The following is a 17,355-nucleotide window of genomic DNA, read 5'->3' on the forward strand; positions in this document are numbered from 1 at the left end:
TGCAATTTGTATTTCCTGATTTTGACGTATTGCAAAAGGAAAATGCAAAATTACAATTTTTGCAAGGGTCTGCTACCCCAAAATAAAGTTACAAAAGGTCCTTTGATGAGAGGCCTGGGGATTACAAAGACGTCTAAAGCGCCATCCAGGTTCTTGCAATTAAAAATAGATGACAAACACGGAAACATGTGCCCTGCTGACGTCATGGAACGGAAAGGGGTGGCATCCTGCTGCGTCACGTCGACGTCATACAGCGCACGAGGGAAGTTACACTGGGGAAGCAATTTCCCCCAAGGGGCAACATTCGAGAAAAACAAGCTAGCTCAGACCCGAAGAATGACCACCCCACTCTAGGGGACGTCTTAAAAGGGACACTCTCCCCTCTCCCAAACTGTATGGTTCCCCTCATCAGGCAACAAGGAACTAATACTCGGGGTTTACAGGGACCAGGGGATGGGCCATACATGGAGAAAGAGACGCATCTGGCCTTGGGGGCTCGTTCTTGAGGGGATCAGCGTGATGGGGATGAGAAGGGCATCTTTGGAACGGGGGGCCTTCCCCATAGGAAGAGGAGGCAAGTCCCCTGGCCATATTTAAACCACGGTTCTCCACGCCACCTGTGCGACTCGGGATCCAACCTCCCCGCACCAGCCCCAGTCCAGGTACCTGGAACTTAGTCCGATCGGTAACCGGCGACTACGTGGGGTACAGGTACCCGAGCGCGCCCCCGACCGACGCACCGACCTGCGCGCGCGCCGCGGGCCGGATGCGTGCGCACTCCCCGGACGTCCCGCCCCGCCCCCTCTGCGGCCCCAGAGCTGGGCGGCGTGCGCGCCCCCGCGCCGCGCCGAGCCGGGCGCTCGGAAAGGCGTCCCCGCGGTGCCTGACAGTTCCTTCCTCAGTGCCTGCCCCGTGAGTGGCGAGGAGCGCGGAGTCTTGCCACATCAGGAGGGCCCTGTTACGTGAGGCTGTGCACGGAGACTATTCCAGGAAGAAGAGGGGACACTTGGTGGGCGGGGTGATTTCGGGCAGTCAGGTGGGCGACCCGCGTAGGCGTCTGAAAGGCCCGCGTCGTTAGGGAAGGCAGGAGCGGCGTCTCTGGTTACAGGGTTGGGCAAAGGGCAGAGGTCAGCGTCCAGGTTGGACAGCAGCACCTTTGAGCGATGGCGGCGTCTGGGGAACCCTGGAGGCAGTGGCAGGAGGAGGTGGCGGCGGTGGTAGTGGTGGGCTCCTGCATGACCGACCTGGTCAGGTTAGTCCGGGGCGAGTTACTGAGTCTGCGGCTTGGGGGAGGAGGTGTGCCGTGCGCTATGCGCCCAGCGGAGCTCTTGGGCGCTGGGTCTCCAGGGATAGACCGTGCTAGCTTTGGGTATGAGCTGCAGGTTTTCGAACCCCTCAGCCTCCCTTCCCGGCATGAAAGAATTTGAGTCTGTAAAGGTAAACCTCAGGGGAGGGGACATAAGAGGCCAGGGTTTAGTGAAAGCTCTAATATTACTAAAAGCGCTCCCCAAAGACCTTTCTTGGCCCGGCTGCTGAGCCTTTCCCCAAACGAGCCAGGGAACTTTGCCTACGTCATTTTACCTCCTCCGAGAATGTGCCTACCTCACAGGGTTGTTGTGAGGACTAAATGAAGTAAAGTGTTTTGTCAAGCGTAACATTATCCAATTTGGATATTATTCGTCTGAGCTTATTGTATAAAATAATGAGTCGAGCAGAAGTAAAAAAGTCTGTCAGCTTTCCCCATGTTGATTGTCGGCATTACTGCAGTATTTTATATTTACAGCGTATATTTCAGCAAGCCAGGTATGAATCAAAATAAAAACATAAACACAGTATTTACAACCACTAAAAACTATCATCAAATTATGATAGAAAATATGGCAAATGAAAATTGTTGAGTTAGGTCAGTAAGACTGAGTAAACAGATCCTTCTGATTTATCTTTTTTTTAAATTAAGGTAGCTTTTCTGATTATAAAAGTAGAGTATGTTCATTGTAAAAGTAGTAATAAATTCAGATATTCCAAGAAAATCCTACCACTCCAATTACTGCAGTTCAGTCTTTTGATGAATATCTTTTCAGATGTAATGCTACTTTTATGTTATAAAAATGATCAGGTATACTACAGTAACACCTCATCTGTGCTGAAATGTTGCTTTTCCAAAGGGTATTAGAGAAAGTGGAACTAAACAAAAAAGCCTTGGGGCAATCAAAATAAGTCACCAAATTGCTGCACCAAACCACCTGTATTCTACTCAAAAAATAGGTCTAGGGTCTTCATGTAACCAATTTAACCTTACCTTAAAATATTTATAAGCTGTGTTGCCAAATTTCCACTGAGATTAGAAAGGTGGGAGTAGAGAGGAGAGACTGCTTGAGGCAGTTATAGTGACTGATGAAAACTTGAGGGTGAGTAGGAGACTATGTAACAAGAAGAAGCAATAAAAGAATTTTAAATATCAGTGACCTTTGTTTTTCCACAAATATTAGAACTATTTTGTCAGACACTGTGCCAAAATAAAAATACTTTCCTTTGGTGACAGAGCATAAAATTGAATCTAGTTGGAGACATTTGTTGAAGAGGCCTGTACATCTTTTTCTAGAGCAAGAGTCAGTAAACTTTTCTGTAAAGGGCCAGATAGTAAATATTTTAGACTTTGCAAGCCATGTATGGTATAGGTCACATTTTTTTAACAACATTTTTTAAATGTAAAAACCATTCTTACCTCCCAAGCCTTACAAGAACATCCTGCAGGCCATAGATTACAGACACCTGTGTAGAAAGAACATCACTGTGTTTACAACACAATATAGCAATTGCTTTTACTGGTGATGACTCTTTTCAATAAAAGGTTATATGGTACTTGTTAAATTTTGTATAAAAATGGGACATGTATTTCACTTTAGAAAAAGTTTCATCAAAAATTCATAAAGTTTAGTTACATAAAGAATAAACCTTCAGTAAACCTTCATCTAAAATGGTCATCCCATGCGAAATCCACCTAGCTAAATGTTTACCGTGATTTTATATGTGAAGTGGCAGAAGAGTAAGAAAACTAAAGTGGGCCAGGCGCAGTGGCTCACACCTGTGATCCCAGCACTTTGGGAGGCCAAGGTGGGCAGATCACCTGAGATCAGGAGTTTGAGACCAGCCCAGCCAACATGGTGAAACCCCATCTCTACTAAAAATATAAAAATTAGCTGGGCATGGTAGCTGGCACCTGTGATCCCAGCTACTCAGGAGGCTGAGGCAGGAGAATTGCTTGAACCTGGGAGGTGGAGTTAGCAATGAGCCGAGATCGCGCCATTGCACTCCAGCTTGGGCGACAAGAGCAAAACATCTCAAAACAAAAAAAAAAAAGAAAAGAAAATTAAGTTTTCTCATACATACTACCTAAATAAAAGTGTCAGGGTTAAAATTCAGAGCCATTTCCTTGTTACCAAACTAAGAACTTTCTGTGAAGCTTGACCATCAGATACTAAAAATAACTATAATACTTTGTGGGGTGGGGTAGGGGAGTGGTGTCAAAAGCCCATTTTAGTATCCGTCAGGGTTTTAAAATCTTATTTCAGAGCTAGAAAAATCTGGAAATTATTTATTCTAGTCCTTCAGTTTTTAGATAAATAAACTGAAGCCCAGAGAATAATTTCTCCTCTTGCCCATATTCTTTCCTTCATAAAATATCCAAGTTTCTTCTCTTCACATGAATCATTAGTAAAAATCTAATCATTAGTAAAATTTTTACTAATGATTCACTAATCATTAGTAAAATCATTAGTAAAAATTTTAACTAATGATTGGTAAAATCGTTAGTAAAAAATCATTAGTAAAATCATTAGTAAAAATTTTATTCCCGTATAGACTCTCACTACTAATTCCCACAGGTTTTCAACAAACTTTTCATGGTCTCTCATTACTTATGACTCTGAAGATCTTCACAGAAATCAGAGTATAGGATTTTCATTTAAAACCCTGCATCTGTGATAAACTTGGGTGCAACTTTTCTAGTTACAGTTAGTATCATGATTATATTAATTATCTACTGCTGCTGTAACAGATTACCAAACTTAATAATTAAGTAACGCAAGTTTATTTTTTTACAGTTCTGGAGGTCAGAAGTCTAATACGGGTCTCACTGGGCTAAAATCAAGGTGTCAGCAGGGCTGGGCTCCATTCTGGAGACTCTAGAGGAGGCTCTGTTTTCTTTCCTTTTCCACCTTCCAGAGACTGCCCACATCCTTGGTTCATCATGGCCCCTTCCTCCATCTTCAAAGCCAGCAATGGTTGTTCAGGTCTTTCCCACATCACATCACTCTGACCCCCAGTCTTCTGGCTCCCTCTTCTACATTATAAGAATGCTTGTGATTACATTAGGGGAATTAATTACATTAATTCAGGATAATCTCTTTATTTTATGGTAGCTTATTAGGAACCTTAATTTCCCCTTGCCATGTAACACCATATTCACAAATTCTGGGGATTTGGATGTGGACATCCTTTGGGATAGGGGAGCAGAGAGTATGTTATTTTTGCTACCACAGTGGTTAAGCTTGAAGTAAAAAATCCTACAATACTTAGTTCTCAGAGACTCTTTTGAGCCTATCATTCTATCCTCACATTTTACAGGTGAGATAAGGAAGAAAGCTTCAATGACTTACTCCAAATCACACAGCCAGTGAGTGGCATAGTAAAGGCTGCTACCCAGGTCTCCCAATCCTTACCTTTCTTTTTTATTTTTTTAAATATATATTTTCTATTTTTTTTTTTTTAAAGATGGGCTCTCACTGTATTGCGCAGGCTGGTCTTAAACTCCTGGGCTCAAGCTATCCTCCTACTTGGCCTCCCAAAGTGCGGTGGTTACAGGCGTGAGCCACCGTGCCTGGCCCCAATTCTTATCTTTCCATTATATCATTCTACCTCTAACTCTGACTAGTGTTTATTGCCCTTTTCATCTACAGTACATTTGACAGCTTGTAGTCTGTACATTCATTGTTAACTTTATAAACTGATAAGGAATAACAACTAAGGATTTATAATTTTCAAGTCTAAAGATAGTATCTTTATTACTGTGCCTTATTCCTAAATTTAACTAACCTGGACACCCATGCCTATTCTTTAGTATCACTTCAGAAATAAAACTGCTTCAATAACTAAGCCCTTTTGGATGGCATCCAAGCCCAACTTACTTTATATATTACATTACTGTGTGCCAGACACTGCTAATTCAATCAATGAATAACTGGTTTTTTCATTTCTAATTTCAGTCAGCTATGAGTAGTAAGTCCTATGTAGTAATAATTTTTAAAAATCATTAGCTCATACAGCATGACAAACAATTGAAATTATTTAATACTTATATTTTTCTCATTATCCTCTTCCTTCTTGAACACTCATCTCTAAAGTTACACACTACAAAGATACAAGAAATGAACCCTGGTCTTATGGGATATAAAGTCAAAGATTTTCCAAAGACAGATTTCCCCCCCCAAAAAAAAAAGTGTGAACATTTTTAGACATTAGGCTCATAGGCCTTTGTTAATCATGTTTCATGAGTAATCCTTATTTTTTTATGACCTGTATCACCCATTTTTTCAATTATTCATTCAAGAAATACTTATTGAATTTATAGTGTGTGCCAGGCACTTCCCGATGTGCAGAGGATACAGCAGTGAAAACACAGACAAAAATCCCTGCCTCATGAAGTTTACATTCTAGTAAGACAATATCAGTAGAAATAAGATAAATACATAGTATGTTAGATAAAAGCTAAGGAGAAAAATTAAACATGTAAAGAGGGATGGGAATAGGAACTTTAGATTACTGGCTTCAGAAAGCCTCACTGAAAAGGCCATTTAGAGTAAAGACCTAAAGGAGGAAGGAAAACAAGTCATAATGTGAGGGAAGAGCATTCCAGGCAGAGGGGATAGCATACTCGAAGGCCCTGTTCAGTGAAGAACATGGAGTCCAGTGTGGCTGAAGAAGAAAAAAGGAGTCAGGAGAGAGCAATCAGTGATTAAAGAACATTGAATCATACTCTGCATGAGATGAAAAGCTAGTGGAGGATTTGAGCAGAGGAGTGGCATAATCTTATTTTGATTTTAATAGGATCTCTCTAAGGGCTATGTGAGGATAAATAGCATGAAGGAAGGCAAATACAGAAGCAGGGAGACAAATTGAGAGTCACTTCCAACAGTCTGGGCAAGAAATGATGGTAGCTGGAAAGCAGTGCAAGTGGAGAGAAAGCATCTTTTGATTATATTTTTGGAATAGAGTTGACAGGATATGCTGCAGAGTAAGAGATCTGTCAAGGATTACTCTTAAGTGCTACAGCCTCTGCAACTGGAAGAGGAAATTGACCTCTACTAAAATGCAGAAGATTGTGTGCAGAGAAAGTTGGGTGGGAGAGGGCTGTATCAGGGGCACAGAGTGGACATGGGAGGGTTGAGGTACCTACTAGACATCCAACTGAAGAGGTCAAGAAGACAGATACAAGAGTTTGGAGTTCCAAGGAGAGGTCCAACCCAGAGATATAAATTTCAGAGTCATCAGTGTATAGATGGTATTTAAAGCCATGAGGCTGGATGAGATCACTGAGGGTCTGATCTCCTAGGGCACTACAACATTTAGAGGATAGATTTTTAATAAAATTGACTTCCTGTCTCTCTTCCAGTCTCTCTACAGTCCTAAAACTTGCTTTGAGACAAGCTTAATACAAACCTATGTTTATATTTCCATGGCAATAGACTCTGATGTCAACTAAAACTCTGTGTTATCTTTTTACATGCTGCCAATTAAAAGTGATGGCTTGAGAGATAAGCGTCTAAATTTAATCCTGCCAAATCAGGAAATAAGTGCCTAATTTTCAAAAGGTTTAATTGAATAGTGGAATAAGTGAATTTAGAAACTTTTAGATCCAAAGTGGATGAAGCATTGGACCTAGATTACTTTAAAAAAAAGTTATGGCCAGGCACAGTGGTGACTCAAGACTATAATCCCAGCACTTTGGGAAGCCGAGGCGGGTGGATCCCTGGAGCTCAGGAGTTAAGACCAGCCTGGGCAACATGGCAAAACCCTGTCTCTGCAAAAAATACATAAATTAGCTGGGCATAGTAGTGTGAGCCTGTGGTCCCAACTCCTGGAGGGCTGAGGTGGGAGGATCACTGGAGACCCAGAGTTTGAGGCTGCAGTGAGCCTTGATTGCACACTGTACTCCAGCCTGGGCAACAGACTGAGACCCTGTTAAACATACAAAATAAAAAAGAGTTATACTGTACCTATCAAAGTTTATATTTGTTTGACATAATACAGTGCTTTCTAACTGGGACACAGGTTAGAGAGTCAAGAAGCCTCTTGGCTGGTCGTATTTAAAACAGAGAAATCTCTTTTACAGTCACATTTTCAGAAACTAAAAAAGGAATATTAATCCAAAAAGTATCATGCTTTCCAGTATTGGAGGAATATAATATCATCCTTCATTATTCTTTCTGCTTCTTAATTTGATCTGAAAAGTTGCTTATAAGTTACCAATCATTTATTAAATTAGTATTTTGTTAAACATAGTTCTATCAGCTGTATTGCCTAATATCAAAAGTTTAATGTAATTAGATCTCATTTGTCAATTTTTGCTTTTGTTGCAATTGCTTTTGGCATTTTTGCCATGAAATTTTTGCCTGTCCTATGTCCAGAATGGTATTGCCTAGGTTGTCTTCCAGGGTTTTTATAGTTTCAGGTTTTACATTCATCTTTAATTCATCTTGAGTTGATTTTTGTATTTGGTGTGAGAAAGGGATCCAGTTTTGGTCTTCTGCACATGGCTAGACAGTTATTCCAGCACCATTTATTGAATAGGGAGTCCTTTCTCCATTGATTGTTTTTGTCCATTCCCATTCGTGGGAAATTTACTATGTCCCTTTAATGAAAATATACATTAAAAAATTATGGTTGGGCGCAGTGGCTCATGCCTGTAATCCCAGCACTTTGGGAAGCAGAGGTGGGAGGACTGTTTGAACCCAGGCGTTTAAGACCAGCCTAGGTAACAGGGTGAGGAGACTCTGTCTCTTAAAAAAAAAGGATATGACAAAGAAAGCACCTACTGTGTACTATTACAAAGCAGTTCCTTTAGCAATCCATTCCTTTGCCAGCTCTCTGTGCCTTAGGCTTTTCATGTCTGTATTCCAAGGAGAACAAAGTAAGGTGGACTTTGTGATGAGTTTTGCTCTAGTATTTTGATGACTTGTTTATAATATTGAAATACTTGTAGTGTGCTAAACACTAAGAATACTGCAGTTCGGAAAACACTGTTACTGCTTGTCTTCGTCCCTTTTGTGCTGCCATAACAGAATACCTAAGACTGGGTAATTTATTTTTTTTAAAGTTCAGGGGTACATGTGCAGGTTTATTATATAGGTGAATTCGTCATGTGGGTTTGTGGTACCCAGGTATTATTTTTTTTTTTTGTCACCCAGGTATTAAGCCTAGTTCTCATTAGTTCTTTTTCCTGATCCTCTTCCCTCCTTTCACCTTCCACCCTCAGGTAGACCCCAGTGTGTATTCTTCACATCTGTGTGTCCAGGTGTTCTCATCATTTAGCTCCCACTTATAAGTAAGAACATACAGTATTTAGCTCTCTATTCCTACGTTTGTGTGCTAAGGATAATGGCCTCCAGCTCCATCCATGTTCTGGCAAAGTACATGATCTTGTTCTTTTTAATAGCTGTGTAGTATGTCCAGAATGGTATTGCCTAGGTTGTCTTCCAGGGTTTTTATGGTTTCAGGTTTTACATTCATCTTTAATTCATCTCGAGTTGATTTTTGTATATGGTGTAAGAAAGGGGTCCAGTTTTGGTCTTCTGCACATGGCTAGACAGTTATTCCAGCACCATTTATTGAATAGGGAGTCCTTTCTCCATTGATTGTTTTGTCCATTTTGCCAAAGATCAGATGGTTGTAGGTATGTGGCCTTATTTTTGGGACTTTTTGTTCTGTTCCATTGGTCTATGTGTCTGTTTTTGTACCAGTACCATGCTGTTTTGGTTACTATAGCCCTGAAGTATAGTTTGAAGTCAGATAGTGTGATGCCTCCAGCTTTGTTCTTTTTCCTTAGGATTGCCTTGGCTATTCAGGTTCTTTTTGGTTCCGTGTGAATTTTTATTTTATTTTATTTTATTTTTTTTTTTTTTTTTTTTTTTTTTTTTTTTGTGAGACAGAGTCTTACTCTGTCACCCAGGCTGGAGTGTAGTAGTGCAGTCTTGGCTCACTGCAACCTCCACCTCCCAGATTCAAGCAATTCTCCTGCCTCAGCCTCCTGAATAGCTGGGACCACAGGCCCGCACCACCACAGCTGGCTAATTTTTGTATTTTTAGTAGAGACGGGGTTTTGCCATGTTGACCAGTCTGGTCTCAAACTCCTGAACTCAGGTGATCTGCCAGCCTCGACCTCCCAACGTGCTGGGATTACAGAGGTGAGCCACTGCGCCTGGCCTTATTTTTCTTGAGACAGAATCTTGCTCTTTCACCCAGGCTGGAGTGCAGCAATGTGATCATGGCTTACTGCGGCCTCAACTTCCAGGCTCCAGCAATCCCCCCACCTTAACCTCCCGAGTAGCTGGAACCATAGGCACACACCGCCATGCCCAGCTAATTTCTGTATTTTTTTTTTCCAAAGATGGGGTTTTGCCATGTTGCTCAGGATGGTCTCGAACTCCTGAGCTGAAGCATCCCACCCACCTCAGCCTCCCAAAGTGCTGGGATTACAGGTGTGAGCCATCATGTGCAGCCCCGTTTGAATTTTAAAATTCTTTTTTCTAGTTTTGTGATGAATGTCATGGTAGCTTAATAAGAATAGTATTGAATCTGTAAATTGCTTTGGGCAGTATGGCCATTTTAATGATATTGATTCTTCCTGTCCATGAGCATGGAATGTTTTTTCTATTTGTTTTTGTCATCCCTGATTTCTTCAATCAGTGTTTTGTAGTTCTCATTGTAGAGATTTCTCATCTCCCTGGATAGCTGTATTTCTAGGCATTCTATTTTTTGTATGTGGTAATTGTGGATGGGATTGCATCCTTAATTTGGCTTTTGGCTTGACTGTTAGTGTATCGGGATGCTAGTGATTTTTTGTGTGTTGATTTTATATCCTGAGACTTTGCTGAAGTTGTTTAACAACTTAAGGAGCTTTTGAGCCAAGATTATGGGGTTTCCTAGGTATAGAATCATGTCGCCTGCAAACAGGGATAGTTTGACTTCTGTCTTCCTACTTGAATGCCTTTTATTTCTTTCTCTTGCCTGGTTACTCTGGCAAGGACTTCCTCTACTATGTTGAATAGGAGTGGCGAGAGGAGGCATCCTTATCTTGTGCTGGTTTTCAAGGGAAATGCTTCCAGCTTTTTCCCATTCAGTATGATGTTGGCTGTGGGTTTGTCATAGATGGTTCTTATTATTTTGAGATATGGTCCTTCAATGCCTAGTTTATTGAGAGTTTTTAACACAAAGGGGTGTTCATTTTATGGAAAGCCTTTTCTACAACTATTGAGATAATCATGTGGTTTTTGTCTTTAGTTCTGTTTGTGTGATGAATCACAGTTATTGATTTGCATATGTCGAACCAACCTTGCATCCCAGGGAAAAGCCTACTTGATCATGGTGGATTAGCTTTTTGATGTGCTGCTGGATTCAATTTTCTTTTTTTCTTGTACCAGGTTTTGGTATCAGGATGATGCTGGCCTCATAGAATGAGTTAGGGAGGAGTCCCTCCTCCTCAGTTTTTTGGAATAGTTTCAGTAGGAATGGTACTAGCTCTTCTTTGTACATCTGACAGAATTCGGCTGTGAATTCGTCTGCTCCTGGCCTGTTTTTAGTTGGTAGGCTATTTATTACTGATTCAATTTTGGAGCTCATTGTTGGTCTGTTCAAGGATTCAGTTTCTTCCTGGTTCTGTCTTGGGAGAGTGTATGTGTCCAGGAATTTATCCAGTTCTTCTAAACTTTCTAGTTTGTGTGCATAGAGGGATTTATAATATTCTCTGATGGTTATTTGTATCTCCGTGGGGTCAGTGGTAATAACCCCTTTAAGTTCTGTTCATTAAATATAATGAACAGAAATGTATTGGCTCATGGTTCTCTCCAGAATGGAGAGTCCAAGATCAAGGGCATCTGGTGAAATCGCTGTGCCATTCCATGGTAGAAGAATAAAGCGGGTGGGGAGGAAGAGAGAGAAGTAAAAAGAGGTTAAACTTGTCCTTTTGTTAGGAACTCACTCCCTTGATAACAAACTCACTGCCATGATAATGGCATTAATCCATTCATGAGGACAGAGCTCTCATGACCTAAACTCCACTTAAAAGTCTCACCTGCCAGTGCCATTTCATTGGCAATTAAATTTCAACATGAGTTTAGGAGGGTACAAACATTTGAACCATAGCACTGCTCTTAGGGAATTTAGAGTCCAAAGAAGAAGGCAGACACAAAAAGAGATTATTATAGTATGACGTGGTAAGTGCCTGCAGGTTATGCGGGAGAACAGGGAAAACTTCCTGGAAGAGATGCCCCCTGAGCCAAATTTTTAAAAATAAGCAGGTGCTAACCCAGAAAAAAGGGGAAGGAAGACATTCCACCACCTGGGGTTACACACAGAAGCAAAATCATGGAGGTGCTTGCATGGTACATGCTGAGGCAGCAACCCTTGGATCTTAGAACATCAAGATATACAGTGGTGATGAAAGGCCTAATCAGCCATGCTGAGGTGCTTTGGTTTTATTATGTAGGCCCTGGAAACCAGCGAAGGGCTCAAAGTATAAGAATGACAGCCAGATTTATATTTCACATAGTTCACTTAGTGCCAAAGTCAGATTTAAAAGAAGCCAATGTTTTGAAGGCATCAAAGGCATTCTTCTTGAAGACAGGAAGACCCATTTGAAAGGTAAAGCAATAGTACTCAGAAATGTTGATGATGGTGCGAACTAGGACAGTAGTGCTGGGAATCAAAAAGAGGAAAAAGCCTAAAGATATATTTAGGGGCGCTGGGCGCGGTGGCTCACACCTGTAATCCCAGCACTTTGGGAGGCTGAGGCAGGCGGATCACGAGGTCAGGAGATCAAGACCATCCTGGCTAACATGGTGAAACCCCATCTCTACTAAAAATACAAAAAATTAGCCAGGTGTGGTGGCGGGCACTTGTAGTCCCAGCTACTCAGGAGGCTGAGGCAGGAGAATGGCATGAACCTGGGAGGCGGAGCTTGCAGTGAGCCAAGATCATGCCACTGCACTCCAACCTGGGCAATAGAGCGAGACTCCGTCTCCAAAAAAAAAAAAAAAAAAAAGAAAAGAAAAGAAAAGAAGAAATATTTAGGGGCTAAAATAGTTGGAAACAACTGTTTAGTAAAGTGGGCATGAATCAAGCATTCGCTCTCTGATCTTTTGTAAGAAAACACTAATGTTGAAACTTTACTTTCCCACATTGACAAGACCTAGAAGGTAGATCCTTGGAAAGAATCCCATCTGATAGAACAAAAGCATTCCATGCTTACTACTTTTATGGGGGGGGGGGCAGTTATATTCCTTAAAAATCAAAATAAATGTTATCAAATAATTAAGAGATAGTCAGATTCTCTCTAGGGGAAAAAAGTCCTAATTTGGTTTTGAGATTTAAGAAAAAATACAGGTATTCTTTCATAATTGTAATGGAGACGCTAATGACAAATTTAGCTCAAAAAGTTTGCAAATATTAAATGGAGGCAATGAAATGACAGAAGATATAAACATAAAATAGAATGTTAAAATACGAAATAGAATCTTCCATATACCAGTACAGCATTCTTAAGGAAAAAAAAAAACTACGCAAAGCTCAACCACCCATGTAACAAAGATATTTATAATGTGTAAATTGTTGTCGGGGAACTTAGGTACTGTGGAACTAGAGAATATCTGAGTAGCAAAGAAACTTGAGTTCATTTTTGTGTTGAAATGACCACCCTGTTCATTTTAAATATAGGAAGCACAAGTCTAGAAAGAATTAACTGATTTTCCCCTAGCTAATACCTAATTAGGATTAGAGCCAGGATTAAAGTTTTTATCTTTTGGCTCTCAAATACTAACACATTGTGTTACTGTGAAGTTTTGAGTAGCATTTCAGAAGTTTGACATGTACTGGATTTACAGGAGACAAAGTGTTCAGAAGTGCTAGTAAGGACCAATTTCCTTGAAAAAGAAAACAAAGCTAATATTGCAATTATCAGTATCAGAGTACTTAGTAGTATTGTCCTTTAGAATTTTTTTCAGACCTGCCATTTTTATTATATATGCATAACATTTACCATTTTAAATTTACAATTCATTAGCATTAAGTACATCCACATTTTTTTACAAACATCACCACTAATCATCTCCAAAACTTTTTTCATATTCCTAAACAGAAATGATGTCCTTATTAAACAATAGCTCCCTATCCCCTCCTCCCCTCAGCCCCTGGCAACTACTATTCTACTTTGTATCGCTATGGATTTGACTACTTTTAGGTACATTATATAAGTGGAATCATGCAGTCTTTGCCCTTATGTGACTTACTTATTCCACTTGGCATAACATCCTCAAGAAAGGGTAAGTAAACTTGAAGACATAGTAATAGAGATTATCTAAATTTAAGCATAGAGGAAAAATGCACAGAGCCTCTGTAACCTGTGGAACAGTTTACCATATGTATAATTGGAGTCAAAGTATCTCATATAGGTGGAGTCTTTGTAACTGGCTTACTTCACTTAGCATTATGTTTTCAAAATGTATCCACGTTGTAGCATATTTCAGAATTTTCTTCCTTTTAAGGCTGAAAAATACTCCATTTATGTACATTACACATTTTGTTTATTCATCTGTCAATGGACATTTGGGTTGCTTCTACCTTTGGGCTATTGTGAACAATGCTGCTATTAACATGGGTGTACAAATATCTGTTTGAGCCCCTGTTTTCAGTTCTTTTGAGTATATACCCAAAAGTGGGATTACTGGATCATATGGTAATTCTATGTTTAATTTTTTGGGGGACCCACCATATTGTTTTCCATAACAGCAACACTGCTTTTCCTTTTAGTTTCTTGCATTTTCTTTGTAAAGTCCCTATTCTTCATCTTACTCACCAAGCCTCCCTTTTCCTATTTCAGTTTAGACTATTTTTTTGTTTTGTCTCCCATTTGTAGTCCCTCTTTTATGTCCTCTTATGCAATTTTGCATCCCCGTATGCATGTATATCTGTCATGTCAGTATATGTTTGTGCAAGAGGAAAAATGTGTCTGTACAGGCAAGGAGCTCAGTAAACCTCATACCTTCTCTGCCCTCCTCAGTCTCAGCAGCATCATTTTTGTGGCCATTTAATACTCTGTTACATAGATATACAAAAATTTGTTGATTCAGTGCCCTAAATAAGTACTTTTAAGTTGTTTCTGTTTGCCATGATGAACTTCTTTGAACGCTTATCTTTTGGACTCATGTCTGTTTCCTTAGGTAAATTCCTAGAGATGGAATTTCTAGGTCAAAGGAAATAACATTCTTGTTTGTGTTTTGTTTTCTTTTGAGTCAAGGTCTAGTTCTGTCACCCAGGCCGGAATGCAGTGTCGCGATCGCAGCTCACTGCAGCCTTGACCTTCCAGGCTCAATCAATCCTCCCACCTCAGCCTGCTGAGTAGCTGGGACTACAGGTGCATGCCACCATGCCCAGCTAATTTTTTGTATTTTTTTTTTGGTTGAGACAAAGGTCTCACCATGTTGCCCAGGCTGCTCTCAAACTCCTGACCCCAAGCTATCTGCCCACCTTGGCCTCCCAAAGTGCAGTGATTACAGACGTGAGACACCATACCTGGCTGGAAATAACATTTTTTAAACTTTTGAAATATATTGGCAATTTGCCTTCATAAAAGTTCTTCTGAAATACACTCCTACTCACAGTGTATGAAAGGCCTATTTCCTGGATTTTTAACGAACACATTACTAGTTGAGAGATGATAAATGTTTTCATGTTTGATTATAAAAGGAGATGTCGAATGTTTTCCAGATGTTTGTTATTTATTTGTGTTTCTTTTGTGAGTTGCCAGCCACGGATCCTTTGTCCATTTTTCTGTTGAACACTCCTTAAGATTTTAAACAGAGTTCAAAGGAAAAAAAAAATGTAAAGATGCTGGTTAAGAGTTCTGCAGCAAAGAAACTAATAGTGTAAGAGTGAAAGGAGAATTTTAAGACTCTGGCTAGCATAAAATATTGTGGAAATATGGAAGAGAGAGATTCTCAACCCTGGTTGCCATTTAGAATCCGTTAAACCAGACTCTCCAGGGAGGAAATCCAGGCATCAATTTTTGTTTTTCAAATTCCCCGTAAATTTTAATGTGCCACAGGGATAGAGAAAAAGTGACTTACTGATAAAAGCAGGAACTATGAAGTAGAGCAAATGTGACAAAATACTGTAGCAATTTGGAGAAATTAACCTTTAAGAGAAAGGGGTTGGAGTTATTCCTGACCAAGGGGAATCATGATTGGCACAGATAAACACATCAGTGTTTAAGTGGCATCATATCTGGTTATCCAGTCTCTCCACTGTGGTAATACAGAGTCTTCATTCTTGACACATTATATCACATGATGCTGTCCAGTGAATATCAGTTCTTGAATTATGTGAGTTCCGCCCAGGACAGTTGCCTCCTAGTTAGGTGGCTGCGTCTTCCTCCATTCTGAGAGTGATTGTACAATGTTAAAACTAAACTGTAAGCTAAGTGAGGACAGGGTCTGAATATCTCTAGAACTTCACACAGAGTCTGGAATGTAGTAACTGTAACAAATATATGCTGAGAATGGATTGAGTATCACAAAAACGATCTGAGATTATTCCAGTTTCTTCCATAGTTTTCATACTAAATGAAGATGTGCTTCATTGAATACAATTTTAATACTTTTTAGTATTTTCTACACAGTAATGAACTACCTTTTTGTCATATTATCTTCAAGGACAAGATTTCTTTGAATTGTATAAGGTTCCTCTTAAGACGACTGATTGAAGACACTTTTTTGAGGCCTCAAATTCTTCATGTGAGCATTTAAAATATTTCCATCTGCCTTGCTTTACCTTCTTTGTGATTTTTATATGACTAGTTTGACTTGGAGTGTTTCTTGTATACATGCAGAAGGCTGCTATAAATTATCTCTGTTTGTATATGGTTGATGTGTTTTCTAAATAAAAGCTGAGAGTTTTGTTTTTGCTTTGGGTTTGGGATTTTTTGTTTCAGGGTGTTTTGGTTTTTTGTTTGTTTGTTTTGGTTTGTTTCCCAAATACATCACATATTAGGTACTGGCTTGTCTTCCATAGTCAAAAATATCTTCAAATGCAATTCTTCTGTAGCATTGCAGAAAGTAATTTGTGCAACAGTCTTTTAAGTACCCTTTACAAATTATATTTTACATCTGGATTTTTACCACCAGTTTAAAAAGTTACAATTCATACACTGTTATAGCAACAATATTGGTTTTTTCTGAGTTAGAAATCTTCATTTTGAAGTGAGAAACACAGATCTACATTTTTAGTTACCTAAGTTTTCAACCAAATATTCTGCCAAAAATCTTTTAGAAACTCGATTTTAAAGTCCTTCAGGCTGTCTCAATGAAAATCATAAGCAGTTCTTTGGTATTCTGTCAAGACCATAAAGAAAATAGAATATTATCTAAAATGTTTTTTTAAGCTATTTCAAACTATCACAGTACCTTGCTCAAAGTAGTTACTCAGTGAACATTTGTGGAGGGAAGGTAGGAATGCTGGCATGCCACAGTTGCCCAAGAATAGCAGCTATGTAGAATGGCTGTGTGGAGACCCTGGTTCCAGCAGAACTTTCACCCTACTGACAGCTACAGCCAGGAAACTGCATTGTTTAACTGGTTAGTTCTTTGGGTTGTAATGAGCGGAGGATCATTTCAGTTACTTCAAGAATGGATACTTGCTTGCAAGGGGACCCAGAATTAGCTTAACAGCCAGGTCTCAGGAAGAGCAGGAACCAGGGAAGGTTCCTAGGAAATGGATTGTTGTTGAATTTTTACCCCAGTGCTCCATCATTACCCTGGCCCCACTGTCCTCCCCATGTGTGCTCCATACCCTTGCTCCTCTCTATTTGCAGGCTTTCTCTGCGAATATAGCACCTACTCCTTCCCAACCCTGCCAGTGTTTTGCCCTTATTGGTCTCCTTTACACCCCTGCATCCATTCAAGCTTCTGCTTCCACCACAAATTGCTTCCTTCTTACCATGTTTGTTGTTTGTTGGGTGTTCAACTGTGGTGTTTTATATACATTCATTAAGCTAGGCTGACTTTCTGTCTGCTTGACGTGTCCCTTACC

At 40.0% G+C, this 17,355-nt stretch overlaps 2 protein-coding genes across 10 annotated transcripts in view; one reads left to right on the forward strand and one right to left on the reverse strand.

Annotated features, from left to right (window-relative positions):
* Window positions 1–780, reverse strand: part of BABAM2 (BRISC and BRCA1 A complex member 2) — a 454,559-nt gene extending 453,779 nt beyond the window's left edge. For 3 of the 5 annotated variants that reach the window (XM_050754004.1, XM_050754001.1, XM_050754000.1), the window contains exon 1: window positions 667–780. The gene's annotated coding sequence lies outside the window, so the exon portion shown is untranslated. The remainder of the gene's footprint in view (window positions 1–666) is intronic. The other 2 variants (XM_050754003.1, XM_050754005.1) reach the window with 1 other exon arrangement.
* The window catches only part of RBKS (ribokinase), a 110,432-nt gene continuing 93,372 nt past the window's right edge, over window positions 296–17,355 (forward strand). For 2 of the 5 annotated variants that reach the window (XM_050754013.1, XM_050754016.1), the window contains exon 1: window positions 833–1,803. In XM_050754013.1, the coding sequence (XP_050609970.1) occupies window positions 1,703–1,803 (101 nt within the window). In that variant the 5' untranslated portion in view covers window positions 833–1,702. Of the gene's footprint in view, window positions 663–832; window positions 1,804–17,355 lie in introns of those variants that run through there. The other 3 variants (XM_050754014.1, XM_050754017.1, XM_050754018.1) reach the window with 2 other exon arrangements.

Source organism: Macaca thibetana, chromosome 13 (assembly GCF_024542745.1).
Source record: "Macaca thibetana thibetana isolate TM-01 chromosome 13, ASM2454274v1, whole genome shotgun sequence".
NCBI lineage: Eukaryota > Metazoa > Chordata > Mammalia > Primates > Cercopithecidae > Macaca > Macaca thibetana.